Raw genomic sequence first — 26898 nt, 5'->3', positions numbered from 1 at the left:
TAGTATATGCCCTCTTGTGGAGGCAATCCAAACTACTTATTTTAATTAATATAATCTTTCCAAACAAAAATGTGGTGAGCTTGCTGGGGGCCTTGAGCTTCAAAAAGGGGAGAAAAACCTTAATTGCACATCTCTCTCATTGCTTTCTTTATATAACAGGATCAGGCAGATGGTGTTTGGGTAACAAGAGCCTTAGATGACTTTCCTCCGTTCTCAGTTGGTCATAATTATCTGTGTTATAACTGTCATCACATTGTTTGAGTATGGCCTAACCAGACAGGTAAATGTTTAACACTCTTAAAAGCATGTTTAACCATTAGTTAACACACTGCTGGAATGCATACTTAATTTGCAACTATATTTATGCAGATATTCTATTGCTGGCTTTGTGAAAATTTGGCATCCCTGGATGCAGACAACCACAAAAACAACAACAAAATAACTATATCCAAATGCATTTGAAGTGATTTTCCAGGTTTAGAAAGACAAGCTACTTTTACACAAAATGTCAAGTATTCAGGCTATGTGATGCAGTTTTGCAGTTGGAAAGTTGTAAACTAACACTATGTATTGTAGTGGGCTAACTGCAAACCTCTGCACCATAAAGCAACATTAACGAGCCTGCCAGCAGAGTTGGCGCTCTGCAAATGTTGGAGTGTGTCCGCGCCGTTGTGTGTGTGTGTGTGCGCGCGCGCGCGCGCTGTAGCTGTGGCAGCGATGTACAGTAGCATGGCAGACTGCAGTAAATACACTGTTGAAGAGGCGGGGTTTGACATCTCAGCTCTCTGAAAACATCTCTAATCCAGTATTTCAGGTGCCGAAATCTACCAGGCGACCATTGCGCACTACCGCCGCGCAGCAGCGAACTGCAGCACACCCGCACCTCTCTATAAACCGGAATATATCGCAAGTGGACAGAGGCGGCTGCTGTGTACGAAGTGGAATTTCTGAGAGAAAAGAAATCCTACAAAAGCCAGAGAGAGAGAGAGAGAGAGAGAGAGAGAGAGAGAGAGAGAGAAGTTTCAGCGGCGTAAGAAAATACTTTGTTTTGTTGGTGTTTTAGTTTACAGCGCCTGTCTCTGCCTTGAAGTAGCCTACATTTTAACAAGCTCCCACGGCTTCTCAGTCCCTCCCCCCGAAACTCAAAGCAAAATACTTCAACTCTTGTTGTGAAGGATATTCTCGCACTTCGTTTTATTTTTCTCTCTGAGGTGAGTAGCTCTTTATTTGAATTTGACATAAGTAACGTTAGTTCTTCAAACTTTATGCATTGACAGCAGTACGTGGGGCGGAAATGTAGTTTCACCTGGAACTCAGGTAAGTCGGAAACCAGGTAGGCCTAGCATTAGCTGCTTCTAGTCGGACATGTAGCTTTAGTTAGCACACTTGTCAAATTACACAATGTGGTGTTTAAATGTGTAAAACACAGGAAAACTTGCTTTACATTTCGACAGTTCAATTTTGTCTTGTTAACTTACTATTGGTATTTTCTTTTAAAAGTCGTCATACGTCGCATTGTTGTTGATGGCTAGCTAATGTTATGTGTCGGGTTTATCATTAAATATTTAAAACATGTTGCTAACGTAACGAAAATGAGACTTAGGCTATGTTACTTTTATTTCAACTCAATATTTCCTTAGTCTGTTTAAATGTGTATTTACATGGCCATAAATATGCTTTCCAGGTAATTTAATAACGTAAAATGTCAACTCTCTATCTTATAAGTGTTGTGTCACCTCAGGAAAAACAAGCACAGTGTTCTTCCAAGTTTCCTGTTACGTATAGTTGTGGACAGAGTATTCATATTGCGTAATTTTTGCACACCCTTTTTTATATTTGGTCAAAACATCAGAGGTTCACAGGAGCTCATTTGTAGACCCCCTGTGCACCCTGTGAACTGGTTTCTTCCACTTTAATTCATTCCAGTGATAAGAGGGCTCAGGGGGCAGCAGAGACCCAGTCCCATATGCACAGTGGTGATGAAGCAGTGAGATCATCAGCCCTGTAGACATCATGCACACTCATCCTTTAGGTTGATGGTTGTGGAACATTTTCTTTTGGACTGAGATGGTGAACAAAATATGGAGGCATGCTGAAGTCGCCTCTTTGTTGCAAGTGTGTCGAGCAAGAGTACTTGAAGTAAGTGTACTTTTTATGAGGTAAATGTGTGGATCTGCGTTTGATAAATATTATGACAGATGATGGTTTGCAACTTTATATTAATTTAATTATTTTTTTTGTCTTTTACTAAAGTTGAAGATAAAAAATGGAGTTGAGTTGTTGGTCATCATCCCTGCACTTGATATGTATTGGCAACTGCTGCAAAATGTGGGGCTATTAAGGAAGCAATTATAAGAGTGGAGAAGAGGATGTTATATTTTAATCAGATTCTTTGGGAACCTGGAACATGGTGCTTTTGTTCTGCCTTTTCCTCTGTAAGGAATAATGGGTGACTCAGTGTGGTGTGGGTGACCTGTTCAGTTTCACAGGCTTGAACGCGGTGACCGTGTGCTGGAAAGCGGCAAGCCTTTGAGCAGGAAGCCCACACAGGAAACGACCACTGCATTGTTGCCTGAAGGCTTAAACCATGTCTGCAGTCCGTAGGGAATGTTACAGTGAAGTTTCACTGTTTTAGGGTTTTAGCACGCAGGGTCATGTTTTATTGCTTCTTCTTGTGCAGGCAGTGGCTACTTGTGCCAAGGTTTTGTATGTTTTCAGACTTTTATGTGTTTGCCCAGTCCCAACTCTTAATTAAAATAAACAGACTGATAGAAGAATTGTGGAAAGTAGATGCATTAAATCATAGAAATTAGAACATTGTGTCGACAGTGGAGAGGAACTGTAGAGAAAGATGTTTATGTCCTGATGTCCGACACTTAGTTCACCACTTTATAAAAAAACACAGATGAAGTGGAAGTCTGAGTGGGAGACTGCCATCTGTGAGAGTTCTATTAAAAGGTGAACATCAGACATCTAACAAGTTTGCATGATGGCACCCAAAATAGAGATCATTTTTTACTTAAGGCATGTAAAAAGACCACATTAATTGTCACACTGTGTACCAGTGATTGGTTTTAAATTCAGTGGGGGATTACGCAACACTTAAGTAAAATTCCAACCGGTGCATCTGGCAATATAGGAGTAGTGCAGTCTTTGAAACTGCCGTTTATATAACCACAAACTCAATACAATCTGTTACCTTTTTATGCCATTCATTAGGATACTTTGAGCTTTTTCCAGCATAACACCACCTAGGTAATTTTCAGATGTAGCTAATGGCTCACAAATAATCTGTTGAAGAAATGGTTCCTTATAGAATTTATTTAACATAAAAGTTTGTATCTTAAAACATTTGGATGGCTGACAACACAATACCATGTAATTATGTTGTCTGCCAGCAGTACAAGTTCATGTGTGTTTTACATTAAATACATTGTAGGTGCGAAAAGTTGGAAAACATTTTTTTTCCCATTTTACAAATGTCATAGGACACAAATATCAATATGACTGAACATATCTCCAAAGTTATTTGTCTGAAGTTGAAATAGAATTATTCACTAGTTTCTTGTTTAAAATAAGATATTAAAATGCATAAAGCGTTTTGACTGAAATAGAGGAAAAAAAGATGTACAATAATTTGCTATCCATGGGAGTCGGAGTTGCTGTTGAACATAATCCCCAGTAAGGAAAGTCATTTATCAACCGTGAGTCAGAGTTGAGGAGTAACACGAAGGAACGCTCTTAGTTGTCATGCAGGTGCATGATGCTCCAGCTTGACGGAAATATATATTGATCTGGTTGAGAAAAAGGTAGACTGTACTGCTGTTTATCTCATAGTATCTCAGAAGTTGTAGAGAGGCTGCACATTTGTACTGTGCTTTGGGGCATGACATGTTTTATCAAGGAAATAGAGTATTAAAAGTTAATTTAAAAGGCTACGTGTGACCCATGAAAAATTGTTTGTGTTGTTTGAAAAGAACTGATGTACAGTAGGCTGGAGAGAATTGTCAACTTTCGTTGTGGGTATTAGGAAGTGAGCTAAATTGTTCCAAAAAAGGCCTCTTTACATACATTGAATGCTTCTTCTCGCTTTGTGCTGTTCCCACCATGTGTTTCTACTACATTTTATAGACATTGAATTAGTGTGACTCAATTTACCACAGATTGATTCATCAGCGGCTCTTTGTATTGCCATAAGAATGAGATCAATTGAATCATTCTTAATGAGGCTATCCATCAACAGATCACTAGTAGAGAAATTATAGCATCCGACTCCCCATGCCTTCACACCAAACATGCCCACATCTTACTCCCTAGGCTTGTCGAAGGTGCTGATGCACAACACACTCTTTGGCTGATTGCTCCAAGGTGCTCACCTATGCATTTTCCCTATGACAAGGAATAAGTCAATCCTGGACTTTGCCTGACAAGTCTGAGCAAGCCTTTGTTTATAAATGAAGACTGAAAGTCCTGTACTGGTGCAGCTGAGAGAAAAGGTAAAACTACGTCTCTTGTTTGGCTTTTATTTAGACCTGTACAATATTTTTGGCAAGACTTTCATAATGCAGGGAGAGTTGTGTTGTTTTTTTTACCTGTAAAATTGTCACATCTGTCATATCCATCAATGTCACAGTTCTCAGTCACAGCTTTTAAAAGTTAGAAATATTGGCACATAAGCTCATTGGGCAATGGCATTAAAAGCTGCTAGCATTATTAAGTTTTGTTATGCCGTTATTTATTAAGTTGGTAATTCAGTTATTAGGTTAGTAGTATTACTACTACCTGCATATTAAATAAGATTGGGAAAATAATAATATAATAACTTCCACCTCACCAACCATCTGTGAGGAAAAATGCAGTCATCATTCAGCATTCACATTAAAAATAAAAAGTAGTTAATCGCACAGAGAGAAATTGTTATAAACCTGTACAAAGACTGTTGATAATTGATGATGATTTAATGTTTCGCAAATATAATAAATGTTTGCAGTACAATCAGCTTTCCTTTCTAGTTGTACAACAGGGCTTCTAACGAAATGCAGGAAGTTCTTAGCAGTATCAGTAATCAATGCAGTATGCAATTCTTTCATGTTTTCATGCTGTACAGTGCAGCCTGTTGCACTCATGTTCTCTGGGGCTGCAATAATGGAACATTATACGTCTTTGTTTATAGATACAGTAATTGTTTTATTAATAGATTATATTGGTAGAAAGTATTCCCGCTGTGGTTATGTGGTAAATGTAGTAAAAGGATAATATCTGCACAATGAACATTTTTAAAGTGGTGCTTTAAATGATTAAGTTGTGTTTTTCAATCTTGTGTCATTACTTTTTGCTGCAGTCATGACTAGGCATGGGCCGGTATGAGATTCTGATGGCATGATAACCTTCAGCAAAAATATCACGGTTTTACGGTATTGCAATGACAGCTATAAATGTATTATTTTTGAAATGTCTGGGTAAAAAAAAAATCAACAACTTTTTTTTTCTTTCAAACACAATGTATTTTATTTTGAAACACACTGCACACTGGCAAACCTTGACTTTTTCAAACCACGGTATACCTTTTTAAACCGGTAACCGGCCCATGCCTAGTCATGACCTAATTTTCCCACAGGGATCAATGATTTTATCTTATCTTTTATCAAATATGCCGCTCTTGAGATGTCAGTGTTGCATGTGATTGAACCCTGCTTCTTTCATGTGCTCAAGCTCATAGCTGAATTGAAAAGCCAGGGTCATCTGGGCCATTCATTTTTTTTTATCAAGGAATCACCCATGTTAGGTTTATTAAAGTTAGAGAGGGAAGAGACCAGTGTTCAACAAAAAAACGGACTATCATATGAACAGGAGCTAATCTTTTTTTACCCATTGATGTGAACTCAGAGGGTTACATGAAAAATGTACAATTGGACAAACTTGCGAGTATCAACCCAAAGTAAGGAAGTCAGCCTGAAGAAATTAGTTTCATTCATCACTAAGACTTGAAACAGAAGGGTGTCAACAGCCATCTTGGCGTGCATTTGGTAATGATGTAATCCTGGTTTCTTGAAAATAGTGTGACTAGCCAGTTGAGTCGCTTTCTCCACCTAGGTTTATAAACAAGGAGGCCTATTTATCACATTCAGTTGAAGTCAATTATGATAGATGTCAATTTTTGGGAACAGGTCTTTTTTCTTTTTTTTTTAATCATAAAACAAAAAAGCATAGGAAATAGATTAAGAATGTTGTCGAAACAAATCGGCATGGCCACCTGTTTAGACAATGTGCATCAGTCTTTCCTACTCTTCACTCTTTCATCTGTATCCCTGCTCACAGGTTAGGTGCAGTATGTGTCACTTTAACCTCTCTGGATTGTAACTCAGCCAGTCCATGTCTAAAATTGTGCACCTGTCCCGCAGTGCAAACACTACAAGGTTCCAGTCACATGATGTTGTCAGATGAAAGGTGTCATGCTTAATCTGGTAAACCTGGAATGTCTTTTTAATTTATTGTGGGGGGACAACCGATGTGGCAGAAATGTTACCAAGTTCTTCTCAGCCATGGCCTCACCATATCACAAAAGAAAATGAAACCTGTTTGAAAGGAAATGTATTATATTATTCCAGAGTTGAAAAATGATAATCTTTGGCCTTAGGTATCAGAGGATAATCTTTGAAAATGATATCAGTCATTGAATTGTAGTCAGCATGTGACAGTTCTTCTCAGACTAAAAATAGTTTAACATAAGTGAGGTTGGCAGAATTCAAGAGGACCACCATAATGCAATCACATTTCTAGTACCAGAAAGGCAGAGCCATATTTACTCTCGCTGTTGTCAGCAGTGTCACAAGAAGAGATGCTACACGGTCATGTCAGATGTTTGCGCTTTAACTGTGGGAATTGTTGAATTGCGATATCCTGCAGCAATCGAGGTGTTAAGTGTTAGTAACACTCCTGCAATAATAATAGAAGGAGATTATGATAAAACATACAGATCGCACCAACATGTCAGGGTGTGTGATTGCTGTGATGTCATTAGTAAAGGTGGGGTGTATAGGTGGAGTGTCCAGTTTTTCCTCTCACTCCTCCAGCCCTGAAACTAATCCGGAAACAGCAGCTCTTAAGCAACTGTGATCCTGAGTGATTGCTTTGGAATGCTGTTGCTATGGAGTCCAGTCGCAAGGACGTTTGTGTTTTTTAGTTGAATCATGTGAAGATGACGGTTAGTTCTACATGTAAATACTAACCTTCAGGTCGCACCATTAACCTGCTGTGAAGTGACTTTGTTGCAACATCATAATCCATTGAGGATTCCTGAAATACCAGGATGGAAATGTTACCCAACCAGTTTGGACTGAAACTTTTTGTTCTGGGGACTGTCGAAACAGGGAAGTTTCATTGTTTGTGCAAAGTAGGGCAGTATTTTTTATTTTTTTTGTTTTCACTCTGAATAACAAAATGTTTGAGGTTATTATTTTAGGTGTTGGGGACTAAAAGAGGCTGAATCACCATGTATCACACAGAACTATTGCTCATTGTTGCTTCTTTGTACTTTTGCTTTGCCACAACAGTTTTCCATAAAGACACTGGACAAGCTTTGTATCATTGTATAAGAATCACAATACACATTAAAACTCACAGGCCATGATTATACAGTGTGTACCTCTTGGGACATTCACTATTGTAATAACCTAGACATAGCTTCCACTGCCTCACTCAGTACAAACATCGATCAAACCTCATAAAGTAGTCCGTGCACAGTGCACATTTACTGCAGGTTTTGTTGGTCTTTCATACTATGTTGAAGCTGCATGGACTGCAAGTTGCATAACTTGAACTGCATTTTCAATGGTTTATTATAATGGCCTCTATCTCATGTTAAAAATAGGTCAGGCCAGAAAAAAAAGACCAAATAGGAAAAGAAACCTGAGGCAGTAGGTTTTGTATATGGAAATTTTAAAATCACAGGCCACAAATTGCTGACCAACAACTTGAGTTTTGGCTCTCATCTGGAGCTACAACTGCAAACTTTAAATGTTTGAAAAACATGGAAACATGGCAGTGTAGACCCAGGCAATGTTATTTTACAGTAGGGACACAGCTATATTGTAAATCTATAGGACAGATAGTTCAGCAGAGGATTAGGCTAATCAATGGCAATTATGATAATACATTTTTCAGGTATCAAGTAAAAATACTAAACATTTTCTGGTTACAATTTGTCATTTCATATGATTTGTAAAATGAAGATTTTTACCTGTTGGTTGGACTTGACCTTGGCCTTTGGTTAATTCTGACCCATATTTTTCATTATTTAAAATAAAATATATATTATAGATTTGAGTCGGATTGAAAAATAACAGAGTAATCGATAATGTAAATAACCATGAGTCAATGTGAATATTAAATGGTTAGGAAGACTGTGGTCAGCAGTTAATCAATATTCAGAGCTGGGGAAGACGAGTCAGTGGTAATAGTAGACCTTTACAGCAGCTATTGTTGGAGGTTGCCTCCTCCTTTGTTTTCTATTGGTATTTCTATTCATATTTTTCGTGTACATTTACAAAAGGAATGTGAGCTCAATTGTCGTAAACATATCTGCTCTAGGTCAACATTATCTTTGTTCCTTTGAAATGTCTCTTGGCTGTTGTAATCAATTGTTTAGAAAATTGAAATAAATCTGTCTGAATGTTAATATGCAACTTTAGCTGGGGCCAACTTTAGTTTGACACGCCTCCAGTGCAAAGGGTGTTTGTAAACGTTAATATGTAAGCTTTGTTGACATGTCTAGTTTGACATCTAACCTAGAATGAGCAGAGATATGAACAATGTGTTTTCATTTCTCTGTTATTATACAATGACTTTATCATTTTATAAAACACCTACAAAATGTTGTCCAGTGAAAGAAGCAGTTAAACATTTTAGAAAACAATAGTGCCCGCATACTAGTAAAAACGGTAACTGATAATAAACTTCATAATGTCATCTAAAATCTCATTTAATCTCATTCTCTCTTTCTTTAAATGCCCAGCTGTGTTTGCTGTCCAGCCTGGATAAACCTTTACTATGAATGGACCTCTGAGAGGGACAACTGACTGCAGCTGAAATAATCCTCAACTGCATCAGGACCATGCGACAATATTTGCATCTACAATCCTTTCTGAAGCTTTGTGCAGAGCCATCAAGACTACAGGATGACTGAGGAATGTTGCTCTGTAGTCAAAACACATCTTATCAGAAGTATCAGACCACTGATCATCAAAGGCTTCCCAAAACACAGACTTGGATTGTAATTTTTTTGTGTTAACTTTTAATTATCTTTTTTTTGTGTGTGTGTGGAAAAACCTTTAAGTATTGGACAAAGTAAAAGGATTGTCTACATGAGGTGCAGAAATGGACTAGAAGCCCATGTTTAGCAGGGCAGCTGCTGCAGCTCGTGGAATAACTTAAGCCCAGACTATTGGGGAGTCACTTCTTCAGGGGCCGAGGGATCTGATCCCAGCACCAACCTGCCCCGTCTGACTTTCCCACCTGTCTAAAGGCAGACCCCACTATCCAATGGCATGGGTCAAGTTCTTCAGGAAGCCAGGGGGCAATCTGGGGAAATCGTATCAACCGGGGAGCATGCTGTCTTTGGCCCCCACCAAAGGACTGTTGAACGAGCCGGGCCAGAACAGCTGCTTCCTCAACAGTGCTGTGCAGGTGTGGTTGGATTTAATTCAACATTTCTTGAAATGATTAAGCTATGTGCCTGTCGATACAGTAAGCAATTAAGTATTTAAAAGTAGGTCAGATGTGAGCAGGAGTCACAGAAGCTTGTGCATCCTCTTTTTAAATTACTAGAATGACTTCCTTATGGGTTGATTTAAACTAGTCAGTATGTGTGGGTGTATTTAGTTATAAACTATAATGTCTTGCAGTTTTATGTTATTTTATAAATTGATTTAATTAAAACTAATTGTCAGGATTTGTAGGAGCAGTTGGCCTTGTGCTGTGTTGGTATGCCTTATATTACTGTTTTCTGTGTTCCTCTACTTTTGTTGAAGTATTTCAATCTGGACCGAAGAAATCAACTGACTGACATTGCCATCACTAGAAAAGGATTTAAGCTTAACATTGTTTTGCACAAAAAGCTACATTTGTTGCATGCTATGAATATTTGATAACACTGTATTATAAGGTGCTCTTTAATGACATTACTTTTTTCTTACTTTGGCACCTCCTTGTTTAACTTTATTCGCTCACTTGTTACAGTCTTCCTCCAGGCAGTACACCATGTTCCACCCTCTTAGAATATGACCATCATTTATTCAGAAATTAAAAAATCTGAGTCACTGTCTACATATATCTGAGCTTCCTAGCAATATTTTAATGTACTTGAAGGTTGCTTTTGACTATTGGGAAACAAGCCGCCGAGTTAGTTCATTATTGCAGTCAGCCCAACAGTGAGGTCACTCTCGGAGAGTGTGACTCAGAGGGTGAGACAACCGATGAGCTAGTTGAAGATGATTATTACCTGGGGCTTTGTTTCTGTGAGGGAGTTGTTCCTCTCGTTCAGTCCTCGTCCTCATGGCCTTGGAGACTGTGTCCTAATGTCTTATTGACTGACTGTGTACTACTAATATCCTAAAACCTGCTTGAATGTTGTGTTAAGTGTAACCTTTTTGTAGTGTAAAGAATCAAGGTTACCTTCTCTTTCCTTTGTATAGGTATTATGGCACCTGGACATCTTCAGACGCAGCTTGAGGCAGCTGCCTGGACACTTCTGTCTAGGAGAATCATGCATCTTTTGTGCATTAAAGGTAGAATACAATCAGAAGCACAATTAATGGGAGCAAGCTAACCTTTAAGTTTGAGTTCCTGTTTTTCAGTTTCTTATATGGTAACTGTTTGGGTCACATATCCACTTGTGTATTGAGCAGTGATGGTGACACAAATGCTTTTAATAAACAAAATGTCCTATAGTCCATGTACAAACAAGTTCTTGTTGTCTTTTTCAGGGCATTTTCTCCCAGTTCCAGCACAGTCGGGAGCGCGCCCTGCCCTCTGACAATCTGCGTCACGCCTTGGCAGAGACCTTTAAGGACGAGCAGCGCTTCCAGCTGGGCTTCATGGATGATGCCGCAGAGTGCTTTGTAAGTTCCTGTGGCAACACGGCTGTCCTGAGCCAGGGAGACTAGCGTATGGAGAGGGATGTGTGTGTGTGTGTGTGTTTGTGTGATACCCTGCCACACATTTTGGGTAATGCACTGCAACAAACTGTTTGGCGAGGTCACTGAAAATCTTCTTCCCCTCCCTTCTCCTCCCATCAACCCCTGCCACATTGCCGCTAAATATCATCATGACAGGTTATATAAGCGCCAGAGTTGTGTTTGAACCTCTCTTGTTTTGGGATACCATATTATGTTGCATCATTTCTGTGCCTTTTTGAAGTAAATTTGATGCATCCTTCGTCTTTTCTACATATCACTTCCAATTTTTATGCACCTTTTGGCACAACAACTTGTTTGGCCAGAACTTGTTTTTCCCTAACTGCAGTGTAATTTTCATGTAGTTTATTTTGACTTCAACCATCACATATGAAACATTTTCAAGCATTTTCTATCCTTCATTTTACAACATTGTTTTCTCTTAATTAGTTAATTTTCTTTTCACGCTTTTGAGCACTTCTGCTTTATAGCAGTATACCCAGACAGCACAGGTACATTCTGATTTAATCCTGCAATAATTGTTTATCCACTTCGGAAGTCGGATTACACAGCAATGGTGGACCGAACAGTAGTGTAGAGAGCTGTAATATAAGTAGGGTTGGGTACTGAAACCCGGTTCCACTATGGAACCGGTTCCTATGCAACCGGTAGGAATCGGACCGGATTAGAAAGCAAATTCCGGTTCCTCATTTCGGTTCCACTTAATGTGTCGACTGAAATATTTTCGCCTCTGTCGCTCCAAAACGGACGTAAAAATATCCGCCTTTCTCTGTAGTGTAGGGTTTTATTATATATTTAAGTACTTTAAAACGTTAATATATTGTTACATTTTAATAATTTTCAATTTAAAAAAACCTATAAAAGAGCCATTCTTTGTCATTTTTTCAAGAATCTGTTTAGGAATCGGAATCGTTTTAAAAGTACCGCTTCGGAATTGTAAAAATCCAAACAATACCCAACCCTAAATATAACTAAACACTGGGTTGTACAAGTGTGAACATTAAGTCACTTTGCTTCAGAAATGTACCACATAATGAAGATAGATGCAGAAAAAGCAACTTTGGTGTACTTTTTTCAGCAGTAACTTTTACATCTAAGACTGAAGCTTGCGTGCCAAAATTGCTATCTTTTAGAGACTATCTTAATTCTTAATCCCACACAGATCTTTGCCCTTGAGCATTCACCATGTAATGCAATGGCAGCAGCGTACCATTGGAGAATTTATGTGAGGACTTAGCCAGTATCAGATTAACAGGCTGTGAAGTGCCCTTTGCAGGCCTACCTTGCAGCCTTAATATTTTATAAACTCAAAAGCGCTCCATAGAAACAGGTGGGAGTTATAATGGAGTATAGCTTGGTCTTTTAAATGTGCTCCTTCTGCTGTCAACATTGAAGTCTTTATATGTAACAGTGTGTCCCACTGCATTGCATTTTTGCTCTTGGGAATACCTGCATTGTAATAAAAAACAAAGGTGGCTTTACAACAACAGTGTTAGAAATATCTTGTCCCACACCTGATATATGTCATGTTGTGTCACAGGAGAACATCCTGGAGAGGATCCACCTGCACATTGTGCCTGAGGAGACAGATGCCTGCACTTCAAAGTCTTGCATCACGCATCAGAAGTTTGCTATGTCACTTTACGAGCAGGTCAGTAGTGTGTTAGAAAACATAATAAATATTCTGTTATTTTACTTGGACAATCTGTGAAAAAAGTTGGTGTTAAAAATGTGTTCGTTCAGGCTGTCTGAGAAGGAAGTGTTAATTAGGATTTTTTTTCTCTTTTTGTTGTTAATCTTTTAGTTCATACAGTGTTTGTTTGCACAGCCTCCACAGCAATATGTAGACAAGCTAAACACACTAGGCAATGATAGGATTAGGCCACACACACACACACACACACACACACACACACACACACACACAGGTACATGAATCACTGTCAGAGACAGTAGAAATCCAATCCGTCATGTTTTGATAGTGGATTGCCCCAGTGGAATAAGGAGGGTGTTTCTGGTCAGCTCCACAGTGCAGCAGCAGCAGCAGCACCAGCAGATATCTCACAGATGGTGTACACACAAATTCCAGCACAATACCACATCACTGATGCTGTCCCTGTCCCAAACCAGTTCTATCTCAGAATCAAACGCATAATACGCCTTTGGACTAAATCCCTTAGAGGCACAGTCAGTGGATTTTGTTCCACCTCGACTTCAGGGCACCTGATCCGGCAAATATTATCAAGGCCTTGATGAGGATTGCCTTGGTCAGAGGGAGATTGATAACTTCATATATTAAATTGTATGCTTGGTAATGTCAATCCTTTTGAGGTGAAGACTACAGAGCCCACAGTTTATAACTGATCACAAGAATAGCAGCAAGACAAGTCATAATCTCTTGTCACAGTTTATACAAATTGAGGTGGGTTTTTTTTCTTACTGTGACTATATCTGATCTCACTCTTTTGGAAAATGACATGCTGACTTGAATCTCTGACCGCATACATGCGTGCTGAAATCACACCTGTGTATCTTTTTGTGCTCATCATCACCATCTTGGTCATCAACTCTCTCCCCTCTGCAGTCTGTATGCCGTAGCTGTGGGGCATCCTCCGACCCGCTGCCGTTTACAGAGCTGGTGCACTATGTCTCCACCACTGCACTCTGGTAAGGCACAGGCAATATGAAACTTTCTTTGCTTCTCCATTATCATCTGTCCGATTGCACTCTGTTTTCGTTTTTCATGTCTCTCTCTGCACATTTGTCACAAGACCATTACTTAACTTATAGCTGACATTTCACACACCCAACAGTTTTTTTTTCCTCTCCACATACCTTAATCTTTATTTGTCCTTGTCTCCCTTCCTGTTACTCACTTGTTCTTTCCCATGCTTCTGCTGACAATGCGTCTCATCTTTCTCAGTCAACAGACGCTCCAGGGCAGAGACAAGTCATTTGGGGAACTGTTACAAGCAGCAAGTACGATAGGGGACCTTCGTAACTGTCCAGTAAGTGACCTATGCAAAGTGTTTTAAAGAGGAATGTGCAATTAAGCAGTCACTTTTCTCCATTATTTGTTGAATAAAGTTTCTTTGGGAATGTAGTGATTCTTAAATATTTTGTTTTTGATATTCATTTTGTACTTGGTAATAGGGCGATGTTGCTTTTGGTGTCTTTGTTCTTCTTCCCCAGAGCAACTGTGGCCAGAAGATTAGGATCAGACGGGTCCTCATGAACTCTCCAGAGATAGTTACCATAGGCTTTGTCTGGGACTCTGACCAGTCAGACCTCACAGAAGATGTTATCCGCTCGCTGGGGCCTCATCTCAGTCTTTCTGCGGTGGGTCTACTTTAACCAACATTTTAAGTATATTTTACACTTTGTATTTCTGTTTTTTAGCTTCTCAGTAATATTGTGTGACATTTTGTGACTAGTGGTGGAAACTGACATACAGCTAGAACATATCATTGAGCCTTTCAGATGAAGTAATTAGTTATCCAACAGGAAATAGAAGAACTCTCTCCAGACGTGGTTCAGTTTGTCAGTATCTTTTTGGAATTCTTCCATTTACACAGCTGCCATTTCCTTTTTTTGCTGTTTAGGGTGAGTTTATTCTGGTGCAATTGAACATATGTGGGAAATAAAGTGGGGATTTATTTCTCTGTAATTCGGGGCCATTGCGTAAGCAGTCAACGCCCAATGCCCAGTTGGCTAGCACCACTGATCAAAAAGCTCCTGCTGGCCTTGGTCAGCTTGTCAGAAAGCCCCACCCGTCATTTCTGTGTTTTCCTGAGCGAGCGTGTGTTTGTGCATGCCTGTCTGAGGGAACATGTGGGCTGAACAGACGTCACTGAGATGGGGGGGAAAAAACATGTGTTCAAGACTGCTTTTCTTGTAGAGTTTATATCATGAGCATGCACAAATGTGGGCAAGTGTAACTCCTTCTCTGTCCATAAAATCACATATTCACACACATTAATAGGGTGTTCACATGAAATATGTAGGTAAAAAGTTGGCAGATGACTTACTAAATATTCCTCAGTAGCTTGTTCACATAAGTACACTGTGTTGGGTGAGCTTACCAATCAAAAAAAATCAATCCGTGTAGTTCACATTGGTACAGTGTTCACACATTACATAACTTCTTTATTGAAGTATTCAAACCGTTTGTTTGACCGCTCCCTGTTGCACATTTCCAAAGCATACCAACAGAAGCATTGATGCAAATGAGTAATTTGTGTATATATTTATATAAGTGTATGTGTGTATGGACACAGCTCTTCTACAGGGTGACCGATGAGCATGCCAAAAAGGGAGAGCTACTGCTTGTGGGGATGATCTGCTACTCCAGCCGCCACTACTGTGCCTTCGCCTTCCACACAAAGTCCTCCAAATGGGTCTTCTTTGATGATGCCACTGTGAAAGAGGTGAGACTGTGCTTATATCATTTGTCAGTTAACTAAATCAGTTCATAGACAGGCAATTAATAACTATTTTTAACATTCACTGGTTCCAGCTTCTTTAAATATGGGATTTGATGCTTTCCTTTGTCTTATTTAATTTTTTATTTAATTTTTTTTTTTTTTATTCTTGTTTTTATAGAGTAGTCCATGGTGAATTGAAGAGTTAGCCATCAGGGTTTATATGATTCATTATGTTGCATCTTGTACAAGAAAATTCTTCGTAGTTTAGTTTTTGTCGGTTATTAGTGTGCAGAGGGACCACAGTTTAAAATGTGAAATCTCTATTCATGAAAATGTGCTATTCTGATAAAATGTGGTCTTTTTTACAAGCAGCAGAAAACAGTAGCAATGTTCCATCGCCTATCTCCATCACCAAGTCTCTTTATCGACCAATAAGGGCCACATCGATTGCCCTTCATGAGTCTGGGTTGATAAGCCTTTATGGCACTAAAGAGTCAGCTAACCCCCCACCCCCAGTTCTACTGCAGTTCCCCAACTCTGCAGTAGTGAAGTGAAGCCTAAACAGTAATGATTATTTTACAGATCCCTTTACTGGTTAAAGTAAGGGGTCATTGAGAATGCTGAGTTGCATGATGTAGGTGCATATTCTGTGTGTGAGAAAGAGGTTTTATTTGTGTGTGTGTTTGTATGTTGCTAGTGGTTTTGTGTGTATTCAGTATATTGGCTGTAAATCCTCTCATCTATCCCCTTCTCCTTTTCTAAATATTGGCTTTATTTTCACATGTAAGCACACGTGAGCATGCTTTTTGTTTTACGTGCTCACAATTTTCTCTGGGACTGTGGTGCAGTGGCTGGCTGGCTCTGTGTCAATCCATCAGCAGCTTGTGCTGTGTGTGCAGCCCCCCCTTCGACTGAGATGGAGGAGCTACAGCGCTCAGCGCCTGCCAAGTCTATACCTGGGTCGAAACTTGCCAGCATTTCTGTGACTCCCCAAGTCCCAGCTGCTAAATGACTACTGTAGCGTAGCCTGATCGCTGCTTTTCAGTGCATAAAACATTCTTTGTTAAATGAGGACGATGAAATATAGTTTCTTGCATATTGTAGCAGAATTGTGAGTTACAGTACTTGTACCATGGTCATTAAGAACTCCATTCTGAGTGGCTTGTGGTGTAAAATAAGTTTTTTTTTTTTTTTTTTTTTTTTTTTATAACTGACCGTATAACTGGACACCTGACCCCAGGTATCGCAGCTATGTGTTTACCATTTCAAATGAATGCAACATTCAGACAAGTAGGTGCAAAGGTCATTACAGCCTCATGGTGCAATTAGCATGGCTGTGATTTTTAGTCTAACATTTACTGTACACAGTACAGCTAATGGCAGGGGACTGCTAAGCATTCACATCCACAGTCCATTTCTTTTTATCATTTTTTTATCTATCTATCTATCGATCTATCGATCTATCTATCTATCTATCTATCTATCTATCTATCGATCTATCTCTTGGCAACATTCCTTTGATTGTGTTTCCTTTGTTTTGCTTTGCATTAGTTTTTCTTAACCTCCTTTCTACTCCTACCTTCTCCTCTCCCCTCTTCCACTGTCATTTGCTTAATTAAGGAGCACACAAGCATCTGTTAGCCTGCAGCCTGCCTTTGTGGTGCCTTTGTGGCGAGACACGCACCTTACACAGCTTAGTTAATGTGATTGTGCGATTTGGCCTCAGTGTGATATATTCTCTCATAAATTAGACTATGCACAATAATGGTGAGGTTTTGTTTTAAAGTTTGCCAGTAAATTTTATGAAAGCAGTCAGATCATTTTCTGTTAGGTTAAGAGTGACTTGGGTTGTGACATTCTGGGTTTGCTATGAGAGCTGTGTTCAGTTTGTAATAAGTTAAAATGCTTTATATCAGAACAGTTATACAACAAAACTTTTTTTCATACCCTTTGTAAAATGAAAACAGATGGAGTCACAAGAAAGTAAATGATCCTGTTATGTGTACAATCTGTCTGCTTTTCTAAATTGAATTGGACCATGGTAGCTTGATTTCCTATTAGGGAAATACAAAAACATTTTAAACCCTCTTTAAAGGGGTGGTTCAGAATTTTGGACATAAGACCTCATTTCCAAGTTAGCCAGTGTGTTATTTATCAGTGGAGACAGTTTTCAACACTTTTCATCTAGTCCTTTCAGTTGCAGAGTTCGCTGGTGCTAGGCTAGCGCAAGTCAACAGTATCTGCAAGCCTGCCACTTACCCACTCCACAGTACACCCGAGGCAAATTAATTATAACGGCAGACTATGGATGTAAATGTCTGTGTTGATAGAATAATGTTAGGAATAAAACTACCCTTGCATTGCATTGCAATAGTTATACTTTGTTCCCTGTAGTTGGTAGCATAGGCTACAGCAGCGGCGGAGTGATATTATCTTGGCTACTGAGAAAGCCAGTTTGCATGACAATCGCACAAGTTTATTTACCTGCCGCTGCAATTTGCATGTAAATTGTCCAAGCTTACATGACTTTTTTTTGTCAGCCTAACCTAAACTTAAAGTTAGCGGTTAGCCAAACCAGGTATCTACCAAGAGTGTAGCTATACCGTTAGCTAACGTTGTTACTCTCCACAATGCATTGAACATTGTCAGTCTCAATCTATCAGTAGCAGCTAGGCTAACGTTATGAAAGTGGCTAGCTTTATTAGCTGGAGTAGCAAACCAAAAGTTATTACCGGTTCATCAGTAGCTGTTGGTGCATCTGGAAAGACGGATGGAACAGCATTCGTTGTCAGTGACTTTTTGTCCTTTTTAGATTGTTTTTTTTTTTTTTTTCAAAGTCGTCAGATATTGTTTCACTGTATTATTACACATAAAGATGCAGAATTACTGTGTCCAATGTGCTTAAATCTGCACGTATAGGTGCACTGACCACCCTTCCTTTATCTTTTGCTGTAGATCGGCTCCAGGTGGAAAGATGTGGTCATCAAATGCATCAAAGGTCACTTCCAGCCTCTCCTCCTCTTTTATGCCAACCCTGACGGGAGTGCTATCCCCGCAGATGATGCCTCAAAAAAAAACAGCAGCCAGTCTCACATCAAGACCCCGGTCAATGGAGAAGTGCAAGGTATGACCTATCTAAGCAAGCTTGTGTAAAAATCTGTATCGGTTTTGCATTTGTTTACATTAACTATTTGGACTGTGCAAACCCTTACTGGAATAAGAATCTATTAGGTCAGAGGTCATCAGGATGTCGTTATCATAAACTAAATCAACTTTTTCACTGTAGAGGTTCAACATAGTTATATTGAGTAAGAAGAGGGTGTTGATTTAGTGTCCTTTATATGGAAATGACAACATCAAATTCCTTTGAGAGCATTCATCTTGGTTATTAGTGCTGTTAAGTGTTCTGTATTTTTCTTTGCTTAGTTTCACTAACTATAAATCCATCCCAAGTGACCTATTTGATTATAGTGCCATACTGTAAAACACCATGAATATAAAGTTGAGGTGTGCAGCTACCTTTTTTTTATTATTTTATAAAGGAAAAACCCATTTGCCTCTGTTCAGCCAGCTTAAGTTAAGTGTTTGACTAATAACAAATGTAATCTCATGAATAGGTGGAAATTGAAAAAGACTGTTGTTGTTTTTTTTGGGGGTTTTTTTATACATAAAGTAAAATTCTGCAAAGCTGGTGCTTTTATTCCCTCAGCACACATTTAATTAACCGTCAATAAAAAATCCCTTAATTTACAAATCACTTTAAATGGAAATCAAATTCAGAGAAACCTCAGCAAACAAAAAATAACTCTGTAGGACGTGTACAATCCCAGATCATATTAGTTGCCTTTGCAGGCAGTAATGAAAATTTGTTGATGACAACCGCTGAACATCTCTGCTGTTTGGATTATATGTCCCTGGATTTGTTTGGTTAGGGAGGTTTTTATCCCCTTTAAAGATCCTCCTCCAGCTCTCCATGCTGGCTGTGCCCCAGGTCCAAGCTGTGGCAGCCACTCACTGCTCATAAGAGCTGACAGGGCGCCGGACCAAACTGGATGATCCTGCAAAAACCAATGAGAACATTGTGTGGATTTTGTAATTTAAATTCAGTTTTTTAGTTTCAGGTGCAGTCTGTGTTATTTGTTGATATCAGATTTCTTAAGTTTTATCTTAAGACTTACTAGTAACAAGGTGTTGTGTGTGTGTGTGTGTGTGTGTGTGTGTGTTTTTTTTTTTTTTTTTTTTTTTTTTTTAAAAGACAATCCAGAATATATGGCCTAAAATGTTTGTTTCCTTTTTTCCCCTCCTCCGCAGGTTTTCAGTCTACAGTTTTATCCCCCAAGAAGCTGGACCTCACCAGGGAGAATCTGAACGCTCTGTTGGGCCAAGACTCTTTCAAAGAGAAGACCCCTTCAACCTTCAGCAGGGGCAGCGCTCAGACCAGTGGAGGAAGGGGACCAGGTAAGAGAGGACATATGGAAAGACTAAATATGTTTCAGAAGGCAAAGAGAGAGAAATTTGTAATCCAAGAAGTGAAGGAACACACTGTATACATTTCCATTTCAACAAGTCATTTAATCAAGTGTTGTTTTTTGTTCAGACAAGTATCAGCAATAATATGTGCTTGTGGAAATAGTGATTTGTAGTGAAAAATGTGCAAAAAAGAAATGAGTCACAATGTGCAGTGGTTATATTGCTTAGCCTTGAAATACCTCTCAATTATAAATATTTTTGTCCACAGAGAGTGGTGACAAGCACAGATGTGGCATAGCAACCAGAGAAAGAGATAATTAAATGCCTTCGCTGTAAAACTAAATCTGGCCATGTTGGTAATACAGAGGGGATTAGAGGCCCTCGCTGAGGAGAGAGGTCAAAAAGAGCTGCCAATTCTGCACACACTTAAGTGCAAGTAGTGAGAAGAGTGTAAATTGAGAATAGGAGATTTGTTAAGATAAGTAAATTGCCTTACTGAAAAGATAATGAATCAAAACATAGAAGCAAACCAAACTGATAAAATCTCCTTAGATATGATTGCAAGTTATACTCTGTATGTGAAATCGTAAATTGTAATCGAATCGTAAGATCTGTGTCATTGTTTACCATCACTTGAATGCTTCTTGCTTAAGAATTGGTGTAGCATAGGGAAGGTTGCAATCAGTACAATAAAATGAGTAGTCACTCAGAGCTTTAAAAAGCACCACAGTCAAATCTGAAGTCAAGTTATTAAACTGGTGCATATTCAGTGTTTTGGTGCTGAAGAAAATGTAGTCTAAGAAAACACCTGGTATTTTTTTGAAACATGTTTTCTTCACAGAGAAATCTGTTGAAATCTCAGACAGCTAACAGGACCACAGTATGGTCATTCCATTTCCAGTTCATGAAACATTTTCCAGTTCCATGACTAATCCTTGTGTTTCAAAGTGAAAATATGAGACAGAGCAGGGAAGCCTCTGCATGGACGTGTTTCCACCCTACTGCCTTTCCCCTCATGTAGCAGAAAATGTACCGTATACATCGGCACACTGATGTGCTATAATGTGGCCTCCATCTACACACTGCATGCTCAGTGCCTTGTGGGTTCTGGGGACTAAGAGATGGAAAATGGTTACAAGGAAAAGGATGTAGTGACAATAGATATATGTACACTGAGAAAAATAATAATTTTAATGATTTCTGCAGTGGTGGAAATCCCCGCCTGATTCAGCAGAGGTTCAACTGAGATTGGAAAAAAAAAATATATCCCTCCATTAGGGACATTGTGCCAAATTCCGTATGGTAATACCTGACATCTCTGTTTTGTAGTGAAAATTGGCACCAGTGATCTCAAGAGTCGCCTCAGGGAGATTTCTCGAGAAGTTGCCCAAAGAGCTGGAGAGGTGCGTGGGATGCATCCATCCAGAAGAGAGCCTGATAGGAGTGGCCAACGGAGGCCAGAGTCACGCTACAGAGGTTGGTCACAGATGTGGCACATGCAATACAGCACATACACACGCAGATGAGAGTTGCCGGGTTTTAAGAAACAAAAGGCTAGCCTTCCACTTCCCCAGCCCTTATGTAACTGGCGATTCGAGAGCAATGTGTCAAAAAGGGGATTAAGTGCTGACGTCTGTTGGAGCCTGCCTTTATCCCACTCTCTCATATTCAGAGCCATTGGTTGCCCTCTCTGTGGTCTACATGGACATTTACAAACAAACGTACAAACTTTAAAGTCGATCTAACCAAATAGTTAAACATACTGTATGATTTAATTAGAGGGAGAATTTCACTCAAAAAATATATATTCCTGACACTATTTTCCCATTTCCCTTTTACCTCACAAATGGAGTTTGTTTGTTGGTATGAATTTGGAGGCTGATTGGTCTACTTCTTTAATACTCTTTTAGTACATTACTGCATTCAATAGAGAATAAGTCAAGGGATTATGGGGCACAATTGTAACACACTCCCAAATCCACCATGTCAACATCCGTAGCCTGTGTTAGCAGCGAGCTCACGTCCCATCGTGATTGAATGCAGTCTGCTAAAGGAAGCTAGTGGCGTTGCCATGATGAATGACGAGGCTGGAGGTGACACTAAAGTTAATGTAAGTAGTATAAATTTACAGCAGTGGGGCTAATGCCCAGGCTAGCACTTTGCTAAAAAGTCTTCTCCAGACAAAAACACTGAAGGAAAGCTTAAGCAACTTTGCTGCTCTCTGGGATAACCCCAAGGTATTTATAAATGATTTCTGGCTGTATGGATTTAGACATGTTACTATTCTTCCAAAATTATCAACACCCTTGTTTACTGTTGACAACTCGTCACTCTCTGTAAAACACATGGTATCATTTTCAAGCAAAAATGTTAGAGCAGTTTTTGAAGTGATTTAAGCAGGCACGCAATCAGCAAAAATCCAAAGCAATAGGGACTGTATCTCTTTCCAAGGACTGACAGTTATATGTATTAAATTCACTTTTTATACCCTCAAACATGCATATCAGATTTTCCAGGTCATTTAAACAATGACTTCAATACAAAGCATGCAGCCTCTGATTCAAACACTGTCCGCTTTAAGTTATGAAAATGCATTGGATAGATGGACGAACCTTAAAATTGAAAGGAGTACTCGTACGATAAAACTATAACACCAGATTTTCCATTCAATATGTAATAGAATTCTTTTTTTGATTTTATTTAGAAGATTAAACAAATCGTACGAAGACAATTGATTGCTGTTTAGAAATGTCACTGTTGTGTGGAGTAATATGGGTGTGTGGGTGCATGTATAGCTTGACACAGATGAAGTAGTTTCCAGGAAGGATGTGTGGCCATATATTTTAAAAGTGGCTATTATGTCTGGAAGTGTCCTTGAAATAGTAGACACACATTCATAACACACTATCATGTGCAGACATGTCACTTTAGCATTTGGAAAACACGCGCATGTATGCATACACACACAAAAATACATTAAAGTGCTACCTTTCATCATGTGTATTTGCATAAACTTCTGTACGTGAGCTGACTACCCTCTGTGTACACGCCACAGAGGGAAATTGACTCGTGTCGGATGTAATTCACATCTTCCTGTCATCGGCACACATAAATGTCAGTAACCCTGTTGTTGTCGTCATGCCCTCCCCTCACTTTCTGCCCAACCTACACGGTGCTTCAGCACAGCTTTGTGTCTTGGTGTTGAGGGTCCAGTGAAAGTCAATTGTGTGGTCTTGTTAACGTTATTCATGACACTGTCTTTTGGCGTCCGGTGCATCAGGGATTATGTGACAATCCGATACAATTATATCCTTGTATACGTAACTCTTTAAACAAAATATATGGTACTACATTTGATGCATTCATTTTTGTATTATGGATAGGAATTTTGGCAGTTTGGAGGTGACAAAGGTTTAAGTAGATATACCGTATATAAATAATTTGACCGTCTCAATGGATTAGTTAAAATTTAAACGTGTTATATTCTTGCATCATTGATTTAAAAAAACTCTATTTCGAATGTGTTTGTGTTTGGCTTTTATCATAATTCAAGCTCTCATGAAACGTATTTTGTTTAAAACCAGATCCAGGTCAGGACAGGACCTACTCCCGCTCCGTCTCCCCTCCAGAGAATGGCTTCAAACACCTGGAAACTCGTCTGTACAGCAGCCAAGGAAAAGGTCCCACACGGACTGAGCGAACACCCTACCTTGGTGGACGGTCCTCACATGAACCCGCTCGCACTCACTCAAGGGTCCAAGTGTTGCCCAGTGTGCCCATTATCAGCAGTGGTCATTACAGCCGGAAATTAGACCAAGTCTCCAACGGATATGATACTGACAGCAGCCAAGACTCCAGAGAGCGTCCTGGAAGTCGAGGGAACAGCCGCAGCAGGTCCAGCCGCCCCTGGAAGCCCATGCGTGAGGTCCTAAATGTGGACAGTGTTGTGAGTGCCGTTAGTAGTGGTAATTCGGTAAATCAAGAGCGAAGGCAGCACAGCCCCCGGAGGAGACCTAACAGTCAGTCGCCCTCCCGTGACCGAGAGCGAGACAGAGATTTTACATGGGGAGGCCGAGAAGAACGCAAACCCAAGAGCCTAATGACCATCTATGAGGATGAGCAGAGGCATGAAACAGGTGGCAGCCGAAGCTCGCTGGACTCAGATGACAAGGACAGGTCAAAGGGCTCAGCAACTCTAAAAGTGCGGAATGACAACTGGAAGATCCAGCGAACTGAATCTGGATATGAAAGTAGTGACAGACTAAGCAATGGCTCAGCAAATCTTGACTCCCCTGTGGTAGAGAACCTTTCTTCCAAGGACCTGCGGCCCACCCCTGAGCTGCATCTGACGAGGTAAAAAAGACTGTCTGAGATCTAGGTTTTTCTTAGCCAAGTATACAAGTTCTTGGCTCTGTGAAGTAAGATGCAGAAATGTTTTTGCTGTATGATGCCAGTGTCAGAATGCTGCTTTGTCATCCCATGCCCTACTCATTAATGGATTTTAGTCTCAAAGGTGCTGGCATCTTTAAATGATTAAACATAACAAACAAACTGTTCTAAAAATAGCAATACCCATTTAACATAAATGCACACAAGGCAGATGTGCCAGCCTTATTATGCTGGGCTGTCATTTGTTGGCTTTGTAGTACAGGTCTTGTTTGGAGATAATGAACCCAACTAGCTGACAACTCCTGTACTCAGAGGGGAGAGACAGCGGATAGCTGACTGTCTCAACCACTAGTGAATTATTCAAGCTTATCTCTTGACGGTAAATTGGTAAAGTGCGGCTCCTTTGATTATCTATTCTCCCCACAAGTTTTGATTTAGTTTTATTACAACATCTTTATACATTTAACAGCAAATGCAAAGCCTATCCTAGGAAACTACATGTGCCCCACAGTAAACATCCGTTACAAGAGAGGAGAAAAATTAAGTTTGTACATGTGCTGTCTCCACATTCAAGAAAAGTATCCGATTACACCATGTAAATTAATCATGATAAAAACAGGCTGAGATCATGAGGGATTATTTCCTCCTTTTTTTGGATCCATCTTAGTCCTTTATAAGTGGTTGGTAAAAGATAATGCTTTGGAATATCTTGTGGCAATCTACATTGCATGAATAATTGAATTTATTTTGTATTTTAGGGAACACTTCCCTCTGAGAAAAAGTGATGATTTAAAGGCTGACATATTGCACTCTACATTTCCCACTGGTAAGTAACTCTCTTACACTTGCACAATTTCATATTTCTGCATACCAATAACTTTGTTTTAGCGATATCTGCTTATTCTGTATATTTCAGGCAAAACCTGTGTGTACTGTACATCATCAGAGAAAGCTAGCAGTGGTTAGGATTTGTATTCTTTAGATGTGGTAGGTTTCATTAAAGCAAACATAGGAAAATGTAAAATATTGAGCATGTAATTTACACACAAATCTAGAAGAAATATGTTTTCTGTGTGTTACATTGTGTACATATAATAAGCCCTAAATGAAAGTATCAGGATTTCACAAAAGATTGGCCCTGACATTAAAGACGTTTCCTCTGCCCAGTATACTTCTGTGTGTTGTAAGGATCTGAAACATTTAGATAGTACTAAGCAATTTCCTTGATTTATTGTTCCATCAGTACTGTAAGGTCACCGCCTGATTGAAGGGATACTGTATGGAAATAAGTGTGCTCTGCTTCCTCACTGACTGGCCTTGACCTTTTTTCCTGAGTAAAGTTTATGTTGTGCAGCACACAAGAGAAATGTACGGGGAAAGGAAACATCAACCCAAGTAAGAAAAAAAATTAAAGAACTGTCTTTTTAAAATTAATTTGGTTGTCCTTTAATGCATAGTGAAACACTTTCAACATTGACAGAAATAAAAATCCTAGTTTGTATCAGGTCTTCAGTTCATCAAACATTACACAAAAGGTAAAACAGGAAAGGGTGAAAATTGAACCTAAAGGACTTTAACTGTTCACTGCAGTGAATAATGTCGTCTTGGAAGTAAACCAGCTTTAAGATCCATCGGGATACAAAATTGGGGGTCTGTCAAAAATAAAATATGATGAGCCTCAAGTATGAGTCATGTTGCAATAATGGTTAGTTTTATCTTCTAGACATGTCATCTAATGACATGGATATAGCATAAGGGGGTTTGACACCTGGACACACATTCTTTACCTAGCACATGCTTGCTAGTAATAGACGGTATCGGCACAGAAAGGAAGGAAGGAAAATATCTTTTTAAATTAACAAATATCTTGAAAAATACCTTACTAATTCCCTCAACAGGAATACAGTGAGTTAATCCTGAATAAGAGGGGGAGATGAGTGCACTTGTAGGGGCCACCCAGCTGTGCCCAGCCGGGCAGAAAATGCCACGACTGGGCTTGTCAGAAGGTGGTATTCAAACACGAGGCAATGAAAATGCCATTTAGTAGCACTGCAGTTATTTCAAGGTTCCAAGAAGTTATGTAATGTAGCATAGAAACGGCAGCTACAATTTTGTCTGCTTTTAGTTTTAGTCAGAGTTGAAAATAGCTTTTACACAAGCCTGCCTGTGAGCATCTGCACATGCAGAGTGATTCATGTGAAAGAATTCCTTGGCAAAGAGTCAAACACTTCAGTGGCAGGCATGGTCATTTATTCACTGCTGTAATATCCTTTTTGTTTTTTAAAATTTCTCTAAAAGATGTCCCCTGAACTTATCATTATTAAGGCTAGTCTTTATCTTGATTGCACAAACATACATTTTGTACAAAGGTTGTGTTTTTTGTATGAAAATCACTCAATGGTTTTATTTACTCACTCAGGGTG

The 26898-nt window shown here is 39.3% G+C and overlaps 1 protein-coding gene across 3 annotated transcripts in view; it reads left to right on the top strand.

The window, feature by feature from the left end:
* The first annotated feature begins 755 nt into the window (after nucleotides 1-755).
* The window catches only part of usp53a (ubiquitin specific peptidase 53a), a 32157-nt gene continuing 6014 nt past the window's right edge, over nucleotides 756-26898 (top strand). The window contains exons 1-14 of one of the 3 annotated variants that reach the window (XM_028564123.1): nucleotides 756-1211; nucleotides 9014-9684; nucleotides 10692-10784; nucleotides 10983-11117; nucleotides 12733-12843; nucleotides 13777-13859; nucleotides 14116-14200; nucleotides 14385-14531; nucleotides 15470-15619; nucleotides 18572-18740; nucleotides 19928-20074; nucleotides 21416-21562; nucleotides 23671-24439; nucleotides 25234-25301. In XM_028564123.1, coding sequence (XP_028419924.1) covers nucleotides 9541-9684; nucleotides 10692-10784; nucleotides 10983-11117; nucleotides 12733-12843; nucleotides 13777-13859; nucleotides 14116-14200; nucleotides 14385-14531; nucleotides 15470-15619; nucleotides 18572-18740; nucleotides 19928-20074; nucleotides 21416-21562; nucleotides 23671-24439; nucleotides 25234-25301 — 2248 coding nt within the window. In that variant the 5' untranslated portion in view covers nucleotides 756-1211; nucleotides 9014-9540. Of the gene's footprint in view, nucleotides 1212-1274; nucleotides 1318-1888; nucleotides 2140-9013; nucleotides 9685-10691; nucleotides 10785-10982; nucleotides 11118-12732; nucleotides 12844-13776; nucleotides 13860-14115; nucleotides 14201-14384; nucleotides 14532-15469; nucleotides 15620-18571; nucleotides 18741-19927; nucleotides 20075-21415; nucleotides 21563-23670; nucleotides 24440-25233; nucleotides 25302-26898 lie in introns of those variants that run through there. The other 2 variants (XM_028564124.1, XM_028564125.1) reach the window with 2 other exon arrangements.

Source organism: Perca flavescens, chromosome 19 (genome assembly GCF_004354835.1).
Source record: "Perca flavescens isolate YP-PL-M2 chromosome 19, PFLA_1.0, whole genome shotgun sequence".
NCBI classification, from domain to species: domain Eukaryota; kingdom Metazoa; phylum Chordata; class Actinopteri; order Perciformes; family Percidae; genus Perca; species Perca flavescens.
The sequence above is the reverse complement of the archived record's forward strand: the minus strand, read 5'-3'. Positions and strand labels throughout refer to the sequence as shown.